This window comes from Oncorhynchus masou, chromosome 8, assembly GCF_036934945.1.
Source record: "Oncorhynchus masou masou isolate Uvic2021 chromosome 8, UVic_Omas_1.1, whole genome shotgun sequence".
Taxonomy (NCBI): Eukaryota; Metazoa; Chordata; class Actinopteri; order Salmoniformes; family Salmonidae; genus Oncorhynchus; species Oncorhynchus masou.
Window position 1 is genome coordinate 42,104,861 of NC_088219.1, and position 20,952 is coordinate 42,125,812.

General features: G+C 42.7%; 1 protein-coding gene across 3 annotated transcripts in view; it reads right to left on the reverse strand.

Moving 5' to 3' along the window:
* Positions 1-11,939: 11,939 nt before the first annotated feature.
* LOC135544683 (cytospin-A-like) overlaps positions 11,940-20,952 on the reverse strand; it is a 31,938-nt gene continuing 22,925 nt past the window's right edge. For all 3 annotated transcript variants that reach the window (XM_064972487.1, XM_064972486.1, XM_064972485.1), the window contains exons 13-15: positions 19,603-19,719; positions 19,109-19,168; positions 11,940-18,421 (exon numbers count right to left, since the gene is read on the reverse strand). In XM_064972487.1, the coding sequence (XP_064828559.1) occupies positions 18,332-18,421; positions 19,109-19,168; positions 19,603-19,719 (267 nt within the window). In that variant the 3' untranslated portion in view covers positions 11,940-18,331. The remainder of the gene's footprint in view (positions 18,422-19,108; positions 19,169-19,602; positions 19,720-20,952) is intronic.

The window sequence follows — 20,952 nt, forward strand, 5'->3', positions numbered from 1 at the left end:
AGCTGACATTTCCACAACCTGGTCTGTTAGTGGGCAGACAGACAGGCAGATCACGGGAGCTGATAAATAGAAGCTGACATTTCCACAACCTGGTCTGTTAGTGGGCAGACAGACAGGCAGATCAGGGGAGCTGATAAATAGAAGCTGACATTTCCACAACCTGGTCTGTTAGTGGGCAGACAGACAGGCAGATCACGGGAGCTGATAAATAGAAGCTGACATTTCCACAACCTGGTCTGTTAGTGGGCAGACAGACAGGCAGATCACAGGAGCTGATAAATGGAAGCTGACATTTCCACAACCTGGTCTGTTAGTGGGCAGACAGACAGGCAGGTCAGGGGAGCTGATAAATAGAAGCTGACATTTCCACAACCTGGTCTTTTAACCTGGTCTTTTAAACTACAATGACACATCATAACATGGGCTCTTCCTTCTGAAGTGTACTGAGGGCAATTCGTGGGGTTTGAAGGCAAAGTGCATGTCCTATAGACACTGAGTGTACAAAACATTAGGAACACCTTCTTAATATTGAGTTGTACCCCCTTTTGCCCTCAGAACAGCCTCAATTCATCAGGGCATGGACTCTACAAGGTGTTGAAAGCGTTCCACAGGGATGCTGGCCCATGCTGACTCCAATGCTTCCCACAGTTGTGTCAAGTTGGCTGGATATCATTTGGGTCGAGGACCATGCTTGATACACATGGGAAACTGTTGAGTGTGGGTTAAACCCAGCAGTGTAGCAGTGTTGCAATTCGTGACACAAACCGGTGCGCCTGGCACCTACCTCCATGCCCCGTTCAAAGGCACTTAAATATTTTGTCTTTCCCATTAACGCTCCGAATGGCACACACACACACAATCCATGTCTCAACTGTCTCAAGGCTTATAAATCCTTCTTTAACCTGTCTCCTCCTCTTCATCTACACTGATTGAGGATCATAGATAAGGGATCATAGATTTCACTTGGATTCACCTGGTCACAGCAGGTGTGCATAATGTTTTGTCGATACATATTTAGGCAACATGACAGACGAATATCAACATCCACTATATATACAAAAATATGTGGTCGCCACTTCAAATGAGTGGATTCGGCTAATTCAGCCACACCCATTGCTAACAGGTGTATAAATCGAGCAGACAGCCATGCAATCTCCATAGACAAACATTGACTGTAGAACCGCCTTACTGAAGAGCTCAGCGACCTTCAACGTGGTACCGTCATAGGATGCCACCTTTCCAACAAGTCAGTTTGTCAAATGTCTGCGCTGCGAGAGATGCCCCAGTCAACTGTAAGTGAAGTAAAGAAACGTCTAGGAGCAGCAACGGTTCCAAAGTAGTAGGCCACACAAGCTCACAGAATAAAAATCGTGGAGTTCCAAACTGCCCTTGGAAGCAATGTCAACACAAGAACTGTTCGTCAGAAGCTTCATGAAACAGGTTTCCATGGCCAAGCAGCTGCACACAAGCCTAAGATCATCATGCGCAATGCAAAGCGTTAGCTGGAGTGGTGTTAAGCTCGCCACCATTGGACTCTGGATCAGTGGAAACACGTTCTCTGGAGTGATGAATCACACTCAACCATCTGGCAGTCTGACGGACGAATCTGGGTTTGGTGGATGCCAGGAGAACGCTACCTGCCCCAATGCATAGTGCCAACTGTAAAGTTTGGTGGAGGAGGAATAATGGTCTAGGGCTGTTTTTCATGGTTCAGGCCCCTTAGTTCCAGTGAAGGGAAATCTTAACTCTACAGCATACAATTACATTCTAGACGATTCTGTGCTTCCAACTTTGTGGCAACAGTTTGGGGAAGGCTCTTTCTTGTTTCAGAATGACAATGTCCCTGTTCACAAACCGAGGTCCATACAGAAATGGTTTGTTGAGATCGGTGTGGAAGAACTTGACTGGCCTGCACAGAGCCCTGACCTCAACTCCATCAAAACACCTTTGGGATGAATTGGAACACCGACTGCGAGCCAGGCCTAATCGCCTAACATCAGTGCCCGACCTCACTAATGCTCTTGTGGCTGAATGGAACCAAGTCCCCACAGCAATGTTCCAACATCTAGTGGAAAGCATTCTCAGAAAAGTGGAGGCTGTTATTAATGCCCATGATTTTGGAATGAGATGTTCGACAAGCAGGTGTCCACGTACTCTTGGTCCAGTAGTGTATTTAGGTGACATGATAATAGAGGCATACAGTACCAGTCAAAAGTTTGTACACACCTGTACACACCATTTTTCTTTATTTTTTTACAATTTTCTACATTGCAGAATAATAGTGAAGACACTAAAAACGATGAACTAGCACTTATGAATCATGTAGTAACCAAAAGTGTTGAGCAAATCATGCCTTGATGACAGCTTTTCAGACTCTTCGCTTTCTCTCAACCAGCCTCATGAGATAGTCACCTGGAGGGTATTTCAATTAACAGGAATGCCTTGTTAAAAGTTAATTTGTGGAATTTCTTTCCTTCTTAATGCATTTGAGCCAATCAGTTGTGTTGTGACAAGGTAGGGGTGGTATATAGAAGACAGGTAAAAGACCAAGTCCATATTATGGCAAGAACAGCTCATATAAGCAAAGAGAAATGACAGTCCAGAGGGTAGTGAGGTCTGCACAACGTATCACCGGGGGCAAACTACCTGCCCTCCAGGACACCTACACTCCCCGATGTCACAGGAAGGCCATAAAGATCATCAAGGACAACACCCACCCGAGCCACTGCCTGTTCACCCCGCTATCATCCAGAAGGCGAGGTCAGTACAGGTGCATCAAAGCAGGGACCGAGAGACTGAAAAACAGCTTCTATCTCAAGGCCATCAGACTGTTAAACAGCCACCACTAACATTGAGTGGCTGCTGCCATACATGTAATACATGTATCACTAGCCACTTTAAACAATGCCCCTTAATGTAATGTTTACATACCCTACATTACACATCTCATATGTATATACTGTACTCTATACCACCTACTGCATCTTGCCTATGCCGTTCTGTACCATCACTCATTCATATATGTTATGTACATGTTATTTATCCCTTTACCCTTGTGTGTATAAGGTAGTAGTTGTGGAATTGTTAGGTTCGATTACTCGTTGGTTATTACTGCATTGTCAGAACTAGAAGCACAAGCATTTTGCTACACTCGCATTAACATCTGTTAACCATGTCTATGTGACAAATAAAATTTGATTTGATTTGATTTTTTTTTAAAGAAGAACAGACTTGCTCTGGCCAAGAAACACGAGCAATGGACATTACACCGGTGGAAATCTGTCCTTTGGTCTGATGAGTCCAACTTTTGAGTTTTTTGCTTCCAACCACTGTGTCTTTGTGGTGAGATGCAGAGTAGGTGAACGGATGATCTCTGCATGTGTGGTTCCCACCGTGAAGCATAGAGGAGGAGGTGTGATGGTGTGGGGGTGCATTTCTGGTGACACTGTCTGTGATTGTTTTAGAATTCATGGCACACTTAACCAACATGACTACCACAGCGATATGCCCTCCCATCTGGTTTGTGTTTAGTGGGAGTATCATTTGTTTTTTTAACAGGACAATGACCCAACACACATCCAGGTTGTTTAAGGGCTATTTGACCAAGAAGGAGAATGATGGAGTGCTGCATCAGATGACCTGGCCTCCACAATCACCCAACCTCAACCCAATTGAGATGGTTAGGGATGAGTTGGACCGCAGCCAAAAAGTTCTCAGTATAAGTGGGAACTTCTTCAATGGTGTTGGAAAAGCATTCCAGGTGAAGCTGGTTGAGAAAGCTTTCATCAAGGTAAAGGGTGGCTACTTTGAAGAATCTCAAATATAAAATATATTTAGATTTGTTTAACACTTTTTTTGGTTACTTCATGATTCCAAACTTTTGACTGGTACGAAATGGGTGATAGACATGCACAAATTAATACATACCATACGATATGTAACATATCATACTAAATGGAGTGTCACAGATTTACATACAGAATAATACGAAATGCTCCGAGACCAGGTTGTCACTGGCCTTACCTACCCTCAGAGGCTACATGAGCTACATGCCTGGCTTCACGTGGATCATTAATGTGTTATATGATAAAGGTGGTGCAGGAATTTAAATGGGGATGCTTTTTTCAGTTTGTTTGCTTGTACACTATGGCTGTCCCCATAGGAGATCCCTTTTTGGTTCCAGGTACAAGTCTTTATGGTTCCAGGTAGGACCCTCTGTGTAAAGCATTTAAAAAAAAACTGAAACCCGTTCTTTTAGGTACTACATAGCACCTTTTTTCTAAGACTGCACATAGGTGTACTGTAATCTAAGAGTCAGTGTACAATGTATAGTGTGTAAATCGGCATTAATGTGCGTGTGTGTGTGTGGATGTGTGTGCGCGCGCCCTGAAGGACGTGATAAGCTTGCACATCCTTTGGAAGGACTTTATTGTCTATCAAAGGATCAGTTTTGGAGAGGACCACCGCAGAGAATGAAAACGAATTACAGGAATGTTGCTGTTGGCCATACCACTATGTGAATTGCTGATGTAAGGAGAATAAGGGCTTGACTACATCTTTGTCCTGAAATACAGACACAAACTACGCCGGGGTAATTTACGGTTGGTGTAACAGTGATGGTAATTCATAGTTGGTGTAACAGTAAGGGTAATTAATGGTTGTTGTAACTGAGAGCTTGCCGTGGAATAGGTCTTTGAGGTTGTAATCTAAAGTCGAGACAACATAGCCCAAAACAAGCGATCAATTAGCATCTGCATTATAGCCAGGTGATGCAGATGCTATTCATTCTCAGGATAAAGTTTATCAATATGTTTACATAATCAACATATTTCTATATTGATAGATAGCAGGGTCGGGGTCAATTCTAATTTCAGTTCAGTCAATTCAGGAAGACTGCAAGAAGTAGGCTTGTTGATCATGTTAGTATACTATAGGTAGTAATTGAGTTATGAAGCTTATTGTAGCCCTATTTATTTTCAGTTTCAATTTAGTTGACTAATTTAATGAGGAGGGAACAAGTAAATTAAACGACCAAAACTATTGCGTCTAACCTGAAATAAATGGACACAAAAAGAAACTCGAACATTTCCCAATTTAGACAATTATATTGCACCTTGATTAAATTAAGAGCCACTTTGAGATTTGGGACATTTGAATCCTTTTCGACCAATAGTTATTCCGATGACCCTTTATGATTAACCATACAGTGAAAGTAAAAAATGTAAATAATACTGGCCTTTTTGTCTTGTCAAGACACACACTGACGCAAATGCACAACACATGTTCAAGCCTTCTCTCCGTAGGCTACAAGCGTATTCATAGTATTCACATAATCCATGCTTCTTCAAAATGTGAAAGTTTGTCTATAGGAAAATATGACTGTAAATTATATAGATGTTCCGCCTGTTGGAGAGGTTTCGGTCTTGATGCACTCAGAAGCTAGAACAGGAAAACGCGGTTGCAAGCTCTGATTAACGCGCCGTTCTGAAGACGTGCAACACATCACTTTCTTACAGGTCGTCAAGAGGAGGTGGGATTTAGGCAGCTCAGCTATGTGTGTGTGACGTAACTATTGGTCTGTTATAATTGTACATTTACTTCAGAATAGCTGTACCTGGACCAGTTTCAATGATGAGCAGATTACATTGATACATGTTGAAGTTGATCGTGGCTGAAAAGCGTAGCGGTTGGGATAAACGTCAATCCCCAAAGTGACATCAGAAATTCTACCGATCTGTTGCTAAAATTAGACCATGGTAAAAATCTATCCATTGTTACTGTACAACCATCATATGACCACTAATCTATCTAATAGTATAAACCTGGCATATGACCACTAATCTAACCCTTTACTGTGGCAGGGGTAATCTATAACAGTTCTGGGGGTACCAGCTCACTGAGGTCTAGAGATCACTCAATGTATCTATTTTTTTTATTAGTCACGCTTCGTAAACAACAGGTGTAGACTAACATTGAATTGTTTACTTATGGGCCTTTCCCAACAATGCAGAGAGATTTAAAAAATATATATAATAGAAAAATAATAACGCACAATTAGCAACGACAATTTGGCTAAATACATGTTTGTTCCAGACTTGGTGCAACAGTACTGCTTGCAGTGTGGTAGCAGCTGGAGTCTTTGACAATTTCTAGGGCCTTCCTCTGACACCGCCTGGTATAGAGGTCCTGGATGGCAAGGAGCTTGGCCCCTGTGATGTGCAGGGCAATACGCACTACCCTCTGCAGTGCCTTGAGGATCTGAGAGCTCATGCTGAATCTTTTCAGTCTCCTGAGAGGGAAGAGGTGTTGTCGTACCCTCTTTATGGCTGTGTTGGTGTGTGTGTGTGGACCATGATCTGTCTTTCGTCTCTCTGTGTTTTCACATTTTTCCTTTAATTCACAAGAGACTGTGTCTCACCGGAGAAAGCATCCGAGCAAGCGAAACAGCACCCCTCTGTTGTGGTGTGGACACAGGGGAACTTGAAGCTCTCGATCTGCAGCCCCGTCGTTGTGAGTGGGGGCGTGTTCGGCTCTCCGTTTCCTATAGTCCATGATCAGCTCCTTAGTCTTGCTGATGTTGAGGGAGAGGTTGTTGTCCTAGCACCACACTGCCAAGTCTCCGACCTCCTCCGTGTAAGCTGTCTCATCGTTGTCGGTGATCAGGGCTACCACCGCCGTGTCATCTGCAAACTTAATGATGGTATTGGAGTTGTGCATGGCCACGCAGTCGGGGGTGAACAGGGAGTACAGGAAGGGACTAAGCACCCACCCCTGAAGGGCCCCCGTGTTGAGGGTCAGAGTGGCAGATGTGTTGGTGCGTGTAGTGTTGTAGTGTTGAACGCTGAGCTGAACGCAATTCTGTTTATTGACTACAGCTTAGCGTTCAACACCATAGTGCCCTCCAAGCTCATCACTAAACTAAGGACCCTGGGATTAAACACCTCCCTCTGCAACTGGATCCTGGATGGGCAGCCCCCAGGTGTTCATTGACTCATGTAGGTGTTCCTTTTGTCCAGGTAGGTCATGTAACGGTTTGTTACTGTACATGCAATATGCTTTGTGGACTTCACCAGACAGATGTTGCTCTCCGGTTTTGTGATGAAACAAAGGCGTGGTCAAATGTATTCTGCCACTGTGCCTATTGTCTCGGTCTTACACGTAGGGTAGCCTAGTGGTTAGAGTGTTGGGCTAATAACCAAACAGTTGCAAGTTCAAATCCCTGAGCTGGCAAGGTACAAATCTGTCATTCTGCCCCTGAATGAGGCAGTCAACCCACTGTCATTGAAAATAAGAATTTGTTCTTAACTGACTTGCCTAGTTAAATAAAGGTCAAATAAAAATATTTCACAGTTTCAAGGCATATAAATGAAAATGTTATAGAGCAAACAATGCAATTATCACAACACATAGGTTGTAATAAAATATTCATTTTTTTCTGGCTTAGCTAGTGATTTTACCCACGCACCACTACTGGGTGGTCTGCTTGAAACATGAAGGTATTACAAACTGGGTCAGGGAGAGGTTGAATATGTCAGTGAAGTCTCACATCGGCTATGGAGTGTGTCCACACAGTCATCCAGAACAGCTGGTGTTCTCATTCATGGTTCAGTGAGGCTGGCCTTGAAGTGAGCATAGAAGGTATTGAGCTTGTCTGGTTGGCTCGTGTCATTGGACAGCTCGTGGCTGGGTTTCCCTTTGTAATCCGTGATAGTTTGCAAGCCCTGCCACATCCGACAAGCATTAGAGCCAGTGTAGTGGGATTCAATCTTGGTCCTGCATTGATGCTTTGCCTGTTTGATGGCTCGTTGGAGGGCGTAGCGGGATTTCTTATAAGCTTCCGGGTTAGTGTCCCGCTCCTTGAAAGCGGCAGCTCTAGCCTTTAGCTCAGTGCGGATGTTGCCTGTAATCCATGGCTCCTGGTTGGGATATGTACCTTAGGAGACCTGTGTCTCACATTGGCCCAATGAGGATTTAAAAGGAGATGTCACAAAATTTATTCTACGGAAAGGACCTGCTTTGATTTGGCTATAATTCGGCTATGGAATTTAAATAAACAGACAATAAAAGAGGTGTCAAATTGTGCACCATTGTGACCGCAATCTGGTTACAAGAGTGTTGACAAAAAACCTTCAGGCAGCAACACATTCACAAACCATTTCCTCTGAGGCTGATTTCCTCTGAGGCTGACGAGGAGAGAAGCTCAGGGTCTAGCCAACACAAATAACCCATGTTGAGGGACGTTGGTGGAGAGGATGACACCTTCCTTTCATCTGCAGTGGAGCGACGCAAAGTGGCCAAGAATTCAATTATAGCTCACATTTTTTAAGAATAAATAAGCCTGTAAGCCATGTAACTTTCAGTGTGTTAGTTTGGTAGAAATGGGGAAATAAAATAGCTTGCTGATTAGGTGTATGGCACAACAGACTGGTAAAAAGAAAATAATATCTATAAGCAATACAATTATGACTGCAGTTCTTTTTTATCTTGCAAACACATACAAGTGGATAAAAAAACATAATACATACATTTTTTCGTTAAATCTACTTCTCAACCTCATTCATCAAATTTAACAAAACTTTTTGTAATTTCATAATAAATTAAACGGTCTTGTAGTGTTAACGTTACATTGAGGACTTCAAAGACCTGTTAAATCAACCCAGTTTGTACTTCAGAATGCTATTAATTGAATGGTCCTCTGATACATACTGTAAGTAGTTGGAGTTGTTACTGGTACATGCCAACCAAAATACATCGTGCCCATAGGCTCAAACCATATACTTAGATAGACGTCACATTATTGTATATGCCCGTCCTATTGTGGCGTCTGTGACCTGCAGTTATGGAACGTTTTCAAACTAGTATAATTAATTGGCTGAACCCTCCTGGTGACCTGGATGGAATTGTGTGATCCTTCCTTAAACTATAGGAAGTCCCATCCAGTTGACAAATAAAAAATGGTAAAAATTCGTCGCTGCCCGTGAATAAACGGCTTTTAGGTACTAGCCCTCTATCTATCTCTATGGTTCAAACATCAACGAGCCCAGGTCCCTTAAATCATTGACTGAAGAGAGTTGCGCTATAAAAGGAGAGGGGGAAGGAAATAAGACGACATTGGCATCCTGTCTACTGTTAGCTATGACGGACTGATAAATTCAACAACTCTTTACTTTATAAAGTGTTCCCCACATAGTACATAACATGCTCTGGCTATACTCACCCTACTTTTAATCTAATTTCTATTTCAGCGAGACATCAGTGACCTTTGTCATGGAGCCGACTGCTCTTGCTCGCCAGTCCATTTATTCAGATAATACATTAAAATTAGCAAAACAGGAACTAGAACCCAGAAACCATCCCAACCACAACATGACCACAGTGTTCGTGTGGGGCATCAGATGTCATTAGACAAGGTTTTCATTGATCAAGGGTTATTCGATAAAAACAATGTCGCAAGAACAAAAAAATAGCAACGGCAGCTATAAGAGAAACGTTCTAAAAATCGACACATTTTGTATCCGTTTGGCATAGGTGGATTTGTATTTTGTCAAACTTTCTTAATCGCGAACAATTATGGAAACAGTGTTTAAACAAATAAATAAAATGATTGCCGAATAAATTTGAAGGTACGCGGGGCACGTGATGTCATCACGTTATTATAAAGCTCCACTCTAATTCTAAATACCTACTGCTTGCTAAAACTATTTTTTACATCTAAATGTTTCTTTGCAGAACAAGGATGGTCTTAATCGCCTTGCTTTTCTGGTTGGCTGAATGCAAGTTTCACTATCCAATTATTTCAGATCTAGGCTACAGGAGCGCAAGTTTCACCACGGACTGTGCATTCTATCCATGCTGGCTTTTCCGGGCTACCTGAGACATGAAACAGATAGGTGGGAGGACATACAGGTTGTCAGCAATTTATTAATGCACAATTTGCCTAAATGGATAATGGAAACACTTCAATCACTTTTTTATTCTTCACCAGGTTTGTGTGTGATGTCGTTACGTCCAGCTGTTTTTTTTTTAGCGACAAAATAATTAAAAGGAAACGCAGCAGTATTTTCAATGCAAACTTTCTAAATGTCAATAAAACAAATACTTTACAAGTTAATGGAAATGTAGCCACTGGTAAGACCCTGAACAAGTGTTGATCTATTTCACTGACATATCAGATGGGCAACCTTTCAACCACGAAGATATCAAATATCTTACTTTATTTGAATGTGACAATGTGAACAGAGGTGCAGTTTATTTAGTGGCAAATTCAAAAAGAGAAGAAACCAGGTCACCTGTGGAAAATGTGGAAACATACAGTGGGGCAAAAAAGTATTTAGTCTGCCACCAATTGTGCAAGTTAAAAAGATCAGAGAGGCCTGTAATTTTCATCATAGGTACACTTCAACTATGGCAGACAAAATGAGGGGGAAAAAAATCCAGGAAATCACATTGTAGGATTTTTAATGAATTTATTTGCAAATTATGGTGGAAAATAAGTATTTGGTCAATAACAAAAGTGTATCTCAATACTTTGCTATATACCCTTTGTTGGCAATGACAGAGGTCAAACGTTTTCTCTAAGTCTTCACAAGGTTCACACACTGTTGCTGGTATTTTGGCCCATTCCTCCTCTAGAGCAGTGATGTTTTGGGGCTGTTGCTGGGCAACACGGACTTTCAACTCCCTCCAAAGATTTTCTATGGGGTTGAGATCTGGAGATTGGCGAGGCCACTCCAGGACCTTGAAATGCTTCTTACGAAGCCACTCCTTCGTTGCCCGGGCGGTGTGTTTGGGATCATTGTCATGCTTAAAGACCCAGCCACGTTTCATCTTCAATGCCCTTGCTGATGGAAGGAGGTTTTCACTCAAAATCTCACGATACATGGCCCCATTCATTCTTTGCTTTACACGGATCAGTCATCATGGTCCCTTTGCAGAAAAACAGCTCCAAAGCATGATGTTTCCACTCCCATGCTTCACAGTAGGTATGGTGTTCTTTGGATGCAACTCAGCATTCTTTGTCCTCCAAACACAACGAGTTGAGTTTTTACCAAAAAGTTATATTTTGGTTTCATCTGACCATATGACATTCTCCCCACCTTCTTCTGGATCATCCAAATGCTCTCTAGCAAACTTTAGACGGGCCTGGACATGTACTGGCTTAGGTTTTTTAAGCAGGGGGACACGTCTGGCACTGCAGGATTTGAGTCCCTGGTGGCGTAGTGTGTTACTGATGGTAGGCTTTGTTACTTTGGTCCCAGCTCTCTGCAGATCATTCACTAGGTCCCCCCGTGTGGTTCTGGGATTTTTGCTCACTGTTCTTGTGATCATTTTGACCCCACGGGGTGAGATCTTGCATGGAGACCCAGATCGAGGGAGATTATCAGTGGTCTTGTATGTCTTCCATTTCCTAATATTTGCTCCCACAGCTGATTTCTTCAAACCAAGCTGCTTACCTATTGCAGATTCAGTCTTCCCAGCCTGGTGCAGGTCTACAATTTTGTTTCTGGTGTCCTTTGACAGCTCTTTGGTCTTGGCCATAGTAGAGTTTGGAGTGTGACTGTTTGAGGTTGTGGACAGGTGTCTTTTATACTGATAACAAGTTCAAACAGGTGCCATTAATACAGGTAACGAGTGGAGGACAGAGTAGCCTCTTGAAGAAGAAGTTACAGGTCTGTGAGAGCCAGACATATTGCTTGTTTGTAGGTGACCAAATACTTATTTTCCACCATAATTTGCAAATAAAATCATAAAAAAATCCTACAATATGATTTTCTGGATTTTTCTCATTTTGTCTGTCATAGTTGAAGTGTACCGATTATGAAAATTACAGGCCTCTCCATCTTTTGAAGTGGGAGAACTTGCACAATTGGTGGCTGACTCCATACCTTTTTTGCCCCACTGTATATACACACTACAAGTCAAAGGCTTGGACACACCTACTCATTCAAGGGTTTTCTTTATTTGTACTATTTTATACATTGTAGAATGATAGTGAAGACATCAAAACTATGTAATAACACATATGGAATCATGTAGTAACAAACAAAAATGTTAAACAAATCAAAACACATTTTATATTTGAGATTCTTCAAAAAGTTGCCACACTTTGCCTTAATAACAGCTTTTCAGACCCTTGGCATTCTCTCAACCAGCATCATGAGCTGGAATGCAATTCAATTAACAGGTGTACCTTTGAAGCATGGAGGAGGAGGTGTGATGGTGCTTTGCTGGTGACCCTGTTGTGATTATTTTAGATTCAAGAAAAACGTACTGTTCTGCCTGCGGCTATGGAACCCTGACCTGTTCACCGGACGTGCTACCTGTCCCAGACCTGCTGTTTTCAACTCCCTAGAGACAGCAGGAGCTGTAGAGATACTCTTAATGATCGGCTATGAAAAGCCAACTGACATTTACTCCTGAGGTGCTGACCTGCTGTATCCTCGACAACTACTGTGATTATTATTATTTTACCCTGCTGGTCATTTATGAACATTTGAACATCTTGGCCATGTTCTGTTATAATCTCCACCCGCCACAACAAGAAGAGGACTGGCCACCCCTTATAGCTTGGTTCCTCTCTATGTTTTGGTCTTTCTAAGGAGTTTTTCCCTAGCCACCGTTCTTCTCCACCTGCATTGCTTGCTGTTTGGGGTTTTAGGCTGGGTTTCTGTACAGCACTTTGAGATATCACCTGATGTAAGAGAAGCTTTATAAATACATTTGATTTGATTAACCAGCATAGCTATCACAACGTTCTGCAGCGATACGCCTTCCCATCTGGTTTGCGCTTAGTGGGACTAGAATGAGTTTTTCAACAGGACAATGACCCAACACACCTCCAGGTTGTGTAAGGGCTATTTTGACCACTATTATTCTACAATGTAGAAAATAGTACAAATAAATAAAAAACCTTGAATGAGTAGGTGTGTCCAAACTTTTGACTGGTACCTAATATATTTAAATATATTATCCTTGAATCCTTGCAATGACCAGTACCTATTCAATGAGTGTAGCTCATCTTAGCAGGAGTCAGGCAACCTTAACAGACGCCTTTATGAGCAACGACAGAATGTTGTGAATTATTCACATGGAATCTTAGGATAAGGAGACTATTGGAATGTACCAAAAACACCACTCATAAGTTCTCTCACACACATTTGAAGTCAGAAGTTCACATTCCAAACTAAATGCGTCATCGTTTTTCAACCACTCCAAAAAATGTCTTGTTAACAAACTATCGTTTTGGCAAGTCGGTTAGGACATCTACTTTATGTATGACACAAGTTATTTTTCTAACAATAATTTAGACAGATTTCACTTATAATTCACTGTATCACAATTCCAGTGGGTCAGAAGTTTACATACACTAAGTTGACTGTGCCTTTAAACAGCTTGGAAAATTCCAGAAAATTATGTCATGGCTTTGGAAGCTTCTGATAGGCTAATTGACATAATTTGAGTCAATTGGAGGTGTACCTTCAAACTCAGTCCCTCTTTGCTTGACATCATGGGAAAATCAAAAGAAATCAGCCAAGACCTCAGAAAAATAATGGTAGACCTCCACAAGTCTGGTTCATCCTTGGGAGCAATTTCCAAATGGTGGTACCTGAAGGAACCACGTTCATCTGTACAAACAATAGTACTCAAGTATAAACACCATGGGACCACGCAGCCGTCATACCGCTCAGGAAGGAGACGCATTCTGTCTCCTAGAGATGAATGTACTTTGGTACAAAAATTGCAAATCAATCCCAGAACAACAGCAAAGGACCTTGTGAAAATGCTGGAGGAAACCGGTACAACATTTTCTATATCCACAGTAAAAATGAGTCCTATATCGACATAACCTGAAAGGCCGCACAGTAAGGAAGAAGCCACTGCTCCAAAACTGCCATAAAAAAGCCAGACTACGGTTTGCAACTGCACTTTTTGGAGAAATGTCTTCTGGTCTGATGAAACAAAAATAGAACTCTTTGGCCTTAATGACCATTGTTATGTTTGGAGGAAAAAGGGGGATGCTTGCAAGCCGAAGAACACCATCCCAACCGTGAAGCACGGGGGTGGCAGCATCATGTTGTGGGGGTGCTTTGCTGCAGGAGGGTGCACTTCACAAAATAGATGGCATCATGAGGTAGGAAAATTATGTGGATATATTGAAGCAACATCTCTTGACATCAGCCAGGAAGTTAAAGCTTGGTCGCAAATGGGTCTTCCAAATGGACAATGACCCCAAACATACTTCCAAAGTTGTGGCAAAATGGCTTTAGGACAACAAAGTCAAGGTATTGGAGTGGCCATCACAAAGCCCTGACCTCAATCCTATAGAAACTGTGTGGGTAGAAGTGAAAAAGCAAGTGCAAGGAAGGAGGCCTACAAACCTGACTCAGTTACACCAGCTCAGGAGGAATGGGCCAAAATTCACCCAACTTATTGTGGGAAGCTTGTGGAAGGCTCCCCAAAACATTTGATCCAAGTTAAACAATTGAAAGGCAACGCTACCAAATACTAATTGAGTGTATGTAAACTTCTGAAAAGCTTAAATAAATCTCTATACTATTATTCTGACATTTCACATTCTTAAAATAAAGTGGTGATCCTAACTGACCTAAGACAGGGAATTTTTACAAGGATTAAGTGTCAGGAATTGTGAAAAACTGAGTTTAAATGTATTTGGCTAAGGTGTATGTAAACTAAAACACACACACACACACACACACACACACACACACACACACACACACACACACACACAGTTGTATACTTTCCAACCTCAAAACAATTGAAGATTTCCCAATGCATGGGAACATACCTAGCTAATTTGATTTCACTGTGCTGGAGGAAAGAGATTTACTGTGTACGATACCAAATGTTTTTGGGGTAATTCCTCACGAAACCAGAACAAAAAGCTACCATGATTTTTTGGGGATTTTCATGAAATGTATTGTAAAACTATAATTGAGAAAATCATTTATCAAAGTTGGCATTTTAGCCTTACCCAGGCAGGCCTCTTTTAAGACTCCATAATGTTTCATATGTAGGTGACACAAATGAAGCTTTACCGCTATCACAACGGGCCGTGTTTTGGAGTCCCATAGGCCGGCGCACAATTGGCCCAGCGTTGTCCGGGTTTGGCCAGCATTGTAAATAAGAATTTGTTCTTAACTGACTTGCCGAGTTCAATAAATGTTTTAAAAAATATATTTTAAAAAATACAGCTTGCTCTGAAATGTGTTTTGATTTCAATAACAATTTTAATTTAATGAATATAAAACAAATGTAAAAATGTAATGGCCCATTTTAAACAGAGAAATTGGCACAGTGGGCAATATAACCAATCACAGCCCTCCTTTTACTTGTATCATTGAAAATCCTGCAACCCTAAAAGCAGCAGCGATCCCACTCTGGGACTTTGATATGCGCAGGTAATAGGCAAATCACATTTTTTATATTTTCATGTTTACATTTTTAAATATTCATAAATAATGTAAGAAATTATTGAATTCAAAATACTACTCATATTACAGAGCAAGCAGTAAAGCTTCATATGACAAATGTTTGCTTTGTAGCACCTACAGATCAAACATCATGGAGACTTGGAGGCCTGGGTAAGGCCAACATGCCAGAAATAGGACAACTTTGATTAATTATTTCTCAATTATGCTTTTAGATGCTAAATGACAGTGTCTTCAAAGTATTCAGACCCCTTGACTTCAACATTTTGTTATGTTACAGCCTTTATAAAATAGATAAAAACAATACCCTCAGAAATCTACACACAATATCCCATAATGACAAAGCAAAAACAAGTTTAGACTTGTTTGCTAATTTATCAAAAATACCTTTACATAAGTATTCAGACCCTTTGCTATGAGACCCAAAAATATAGTTCAGGTGCATCCTGTTTCCATTGATCATCATTGAGATGTTTCTACAACTTCATTGGAGTCCACCTGTGGTAAATTCAATTGATTGAACACAATATAAAAGGTCCCACAGTTGACAGTGCATGTCAACGCAAACACCAAGCCATGAGGTCGAGGGAATTGTCCGTAGAGCTCCGAGACATGATTGTAATCGAGGCACAAATCTAGGGAAAGTTATAAAAACATTTCTGGTCCCCAAGAACAGTGGCCTCAATCATTCTTAAAAATGGAAGAAGTTTGGAACCAACAAGCCTCATCCTAGCGCTAAACTGAGCAATCGGGGGAGAAGGGCCTTGGTCAGGAAGGTGACGAAGAACCCAATGGTCACTCTGACAGAGCCCAAGAGTTCCTCTGTGAAGATGGTAGTGGCCAGACGGAAGCCACTCCTCAGTAAAAAGCACATGACAGCCCACTTGGAGTTTGCCAAAAAGGCACCTAAAAAGGAAACAAGATTCTCTGGTCAGATGAAACCAAGATTAAACTCTTTGGCCTGAATGCAAGTGTCTGGAGGAAACCTGGCACCATCCCTATCATGCTGTGGGGATGTTTTTCCGCGGCAGGGACTGGGAGACTAGTCAGGACAGAGGCAAAGATGAACGGAGCAAAGCACAGAGAGATCCTTGATGAAAACCTGCTCCAGATGGCTCAGGACCTCAGACTGTGGCGAAGGTTCACCTTCCAACAGGACAATGACCCTAAGCACGCAGCCAAGACAACGCAGGAGTGGCTTTGGGACAAGTCTCTGAATGTCCTTGAGTGGCCCAGCCAGAGCCCGGACTTGAACCCGATCTAACATCTCTGGAGACCTGAAAATAGCTGGGCAGCGATGCTCCCTATCCAAGCTGACAGAGCTTGAGAGGATCTGCAGAGAAGAATGGGAGAAACTCCTCAAATACAGGTGTGCCAAGCTTGTCACGTCATACCCAAGAAGACTCAAGGCTGTAATCGCTGCCAAACATACTTCAACAAAATACTGAGTAAAGGGTCTGAATACTTCTGTAAATGTGATCAGTTTTTATTTTTTAACAAACTAGCAAAAATTTCTACAACACCAGTTTTTGCATTGTAATTATGGAGTATTGTGTGTAGAAATAAACAACTATTTAAATCAATTTAGAATGAGGCTGTAACGTAACAAAATGTGGAAAAAGTGAAGGGGTCTGAATACTTTCCTCCAAAGGACCATTCTATGGAACACATGTCATGAAAATCCCCAAAAGCAGTCTATTGTTTTGTCCTGGTTTCATGAGGAATCACCCTTTGAAAACATCAAAGTGTTTTTCATGGCAATGATGAAGGTTTAAACACATTCCATTTGAGTAAAGAGCCTCCCCTCGTTGTGCTTTGAAACCAGTGAGGATTTGTGGACCAGTAAGGGTTGCCTTTACCGTAATGACAAAACTGTTAGCTTAGCAGGTCAGCTCCCTGTGTTGTTCAGCCTATTTATGGATTGGTGTGCTACAGGGCAACTGACCTCACTATACACCCAGAGACTGGCCATGATGGCCAACCATCAGTTTTGCAGAGTTTGGACACAACAGACTGCTCGACTGAGAAAACATAACAAAATGTAAATGGTGTCAAAGGCGATTGGCGTCTGTTACTAATGGTCAATGCTTATTGTATTGGCCAATTATGGCAAACAAGAGACTAACATGGCACTGATTATTGTGAAGTTCAAGATATCATCTGCCAAATGTGTACATTATCTCTTTGGAATATATATATATAAATATATCACAGCAAAGCATCAGGCTAAAACAATAGACAACACCTACCGTGACAGTTAAGCTGGACCCTCTATCAGGTAAGGCACACTTACCATTAAAGTCATTGCTCGGACAAAATGGGCAAACCAATGTTTAAAACGCTGTTCTCTGCAGTATTCCAAATCATAAAAACTATACCCACATTATTTTTCAGCTCGCTAAACATGTACTACCCAACTTGAAGTGTAGTGTTGGAGGTGATCATGGTGTTATTATAGGCTACTGCAGACAGCGCAGAGTTCACATAGGGCTGGGGTCAAGAGGTCAAAAGACTTGAGTATACAGGAAGTCACTGATCCAAGGGAATTTGAATGACAGATGGGGGGCCTGGTCAACACATTGTCCAATACCCAGTGCCTCAGTCTATCCATAACATAGTCTTCGAGGGTTTCAGTCTCGCTGAGAAACCACATGAGCGTCCCAAGCCAAGAATTTGTGGAACATTGCAGCGTACACATGGAACATACTGGATGGAGTTAAGTGATAGCTCTTAAAATGTACAACTCAGGGTCCCAGAAGTCTTTGCAGGTAGCATTAGCTGATGTTGCTCTAAGGTTGTCCAGTGTTGCGATGACAGCCCTGGCTGGAAATGTGGTCTGGGGTGGGCGGGGCAGCGAGGTGTTCAGGCTTGAAGATGGGTCACGTCTCAAAGTACTTGTAGATGGCCGTGACGTAGGTCATCACACTCTGCCAGTCAGGTCTCTCTGTGTACACCATCTCTCCAATGTCCTGAGAGAGTGAGTCAGAGAGAGATAATATGGGTTGCAATACAAATGCGTAACACACTGCATAGTTTATTTCGCTGCAAATTGTACGTGCAGAATATTCTCTGAGTAAGAGATGGTGAGGAATAAGCAAGCACCCCTCGTTTGGCCTTTGAGTAAGAAGTCACAATACTTTCCACCAGAGAAAGGTGGAGAGGTGTTCCTGCCTCTACTTAATATCTAAATGGTCATATAATTCTCAAGAACACAGAGAGCGTCTCTTTTGTTTTAATAGCAAATCCCCCCCCCCCCTCCCTCTGTCAGCTCTCTCGAGTGTGTATTGGGGAAAACAGTGGATCACACACACAGAGGAAACCCAGCCCTTCTCTTGTGACACTGAAGTCAACTGGCCTCGGTGTGACACCGCTCCTAAATAAACTGGAGCTGCTTGTTATTGACATGAACACATCTTCTAAGGCGTCACAGGCTACAGCCGGCCAAACTATGTGATGTTGGTGTGCATTGCTGCTGTAGGTGCAACTATACATCAGCCCCGTCTTCCTGTTGCCCAGTCAAGCCTTACAAAGGGGAGGAAGTCACGTGGAATGTCTCTCTCATCCCCCTCATTTCATTCTACGCTTTTCGTGGTAGTCGAATATCCTTTAGTTCAAACGGTGGAGCCGTCTGGGTTCCTCTCAGCTCGGACACCTACCAACGTGGACTTGATCCCGACACTTTCCGCGGCCTGGAAAGCCAGTGTGAAATTCTCCTTCTGAAAGAAAAGGGAGAAAATAAACGTTTTTTGATAAACAAACAACAAAGTGCATACATGACACAACATTTCCAAACACTTGTAGGGGCGGATTCCTGGACACAGCTTAGGCCGAGCTATGGACAATTATTTTTTATTATTTTACCTTTATTTAACTAGGCAAGTCAGTTAAGAACAAATTCTTATTTTCAATGACGGCCTAGGAACAGTGGGTTAACTGCCTGTTCAGGGGCAGAACAACAGATTTGTACCTTGTCAGCTCGGGGATTTGAACTAGTCCAACGCTCTAACCACTAGGCTACCCTGCCGCCCCGGCAGGCAAGCTCAATGGAGAATATTAATTGAAAATGCTTTTAAGTCCACGATTAGACTTAATCTGTGTCCAGGGACTCCACCATGACTGCCTTAGCTGACAGTGGGAGCCTCGATCTCACCTTGTCCTGGCTGGAGAGCTCCAGGTAGGGGATGTGGGCAGGCAGGTAGGTGTGGAGAACAGCACAGAAGGCCAGCCCGTCGTTCCAGCTGCTGCTGAAGTTGGTGATGTCAACGTTCTGCAGCGAAGGAGCACAACAGTAAGGGATCAACACAACCCAGACATAGGCTATCCTGATGTTTGACCATGTCATCCCAAACCACCAGCAACAACAGTAAGGGATCAACACAACCCCAGTCATAGGCTATCCTGATGTTTGACCATGTCATCCCAAACCACCAGCAACAACAGTAAGGGATCAACACAACCCAGTCATAGGCTATCCTGATGTTTGACCATGTCATCCCAAACCACCAGCAACAACCATAAGGGATCAACAACCCCAGTCATAGGCTATCCTGATGTTTGACCATGTCATCCCAAACCACCAGCAACAACAGTAAGGGATCAACAACCCCAGTCATAGGCTATCCTGATGTTTGACCATGTCATCCCAAACCACCAGCAACAACAGTAGATTACGCAGACCGTGGTCTTTCAAGGGAAGTGGAAGAAGTGGAAGAAGGAACATGTTTTAGCACACTAGTGGTTACTCACACTGCCTTGCACTCGAGCGAGAGAGTTTGACTTCAACCTTCCGCCACCCCCTTCTGCGTGCCCAATGAGCCCTGGTCAAAAGTAGTGCACGATATAAGAAATAGGGTGCCATTTGGGACCCTGTCTACAGCAAGGCAGCCCTCACATGTCTTCTAAGGGTCACAGGGAACCTCTGTCAGTTATCAGAGATGTTGCGTGTCAAGGGACACGGGGAGAAGAAAATGGTACAGATCCCAGGGCGCCATCACACAAGGGACACCGCAGTGTGGAGCATGGAAGAGGAAGGGGGTGGCTGCTTACTCCGCCAAGAGGTCGCTGCTCTCTGTGGGACCCCAATTCACTGGCTCCCCGGGATCACAGCACCCGTCTCATTGGTGTTAACCAGGACTGCAGACAAAGGCACTCTAGTCACTAACTATGGGGAGGCACGCTGCTTGCGTAGCTTTGCCAACTCGTTTTTTCCTCGCAATCTTCCACCTACAAACCGGACAACTATTGAGAAAGGACTCTCAAACCGCTGACATACATAGAAACAAGGAACATAACAATGAGGCATGTTTACGGCATGTATTCTCTATGCATCCCTTTCACCAGAGGAGTATATGAAGCAACGACGCATAGTAGAGTTCACGCGACAGGAGGATCCCAGCAGAGAGCATTAAAGTATAATCTGTGGAAAAACAGGGCTGAGCTACGTTAGGAAAGGCTTGGCTGGTAGCAGTGTGTTTACAGTGAGTCAACTGGCACAAAGCAC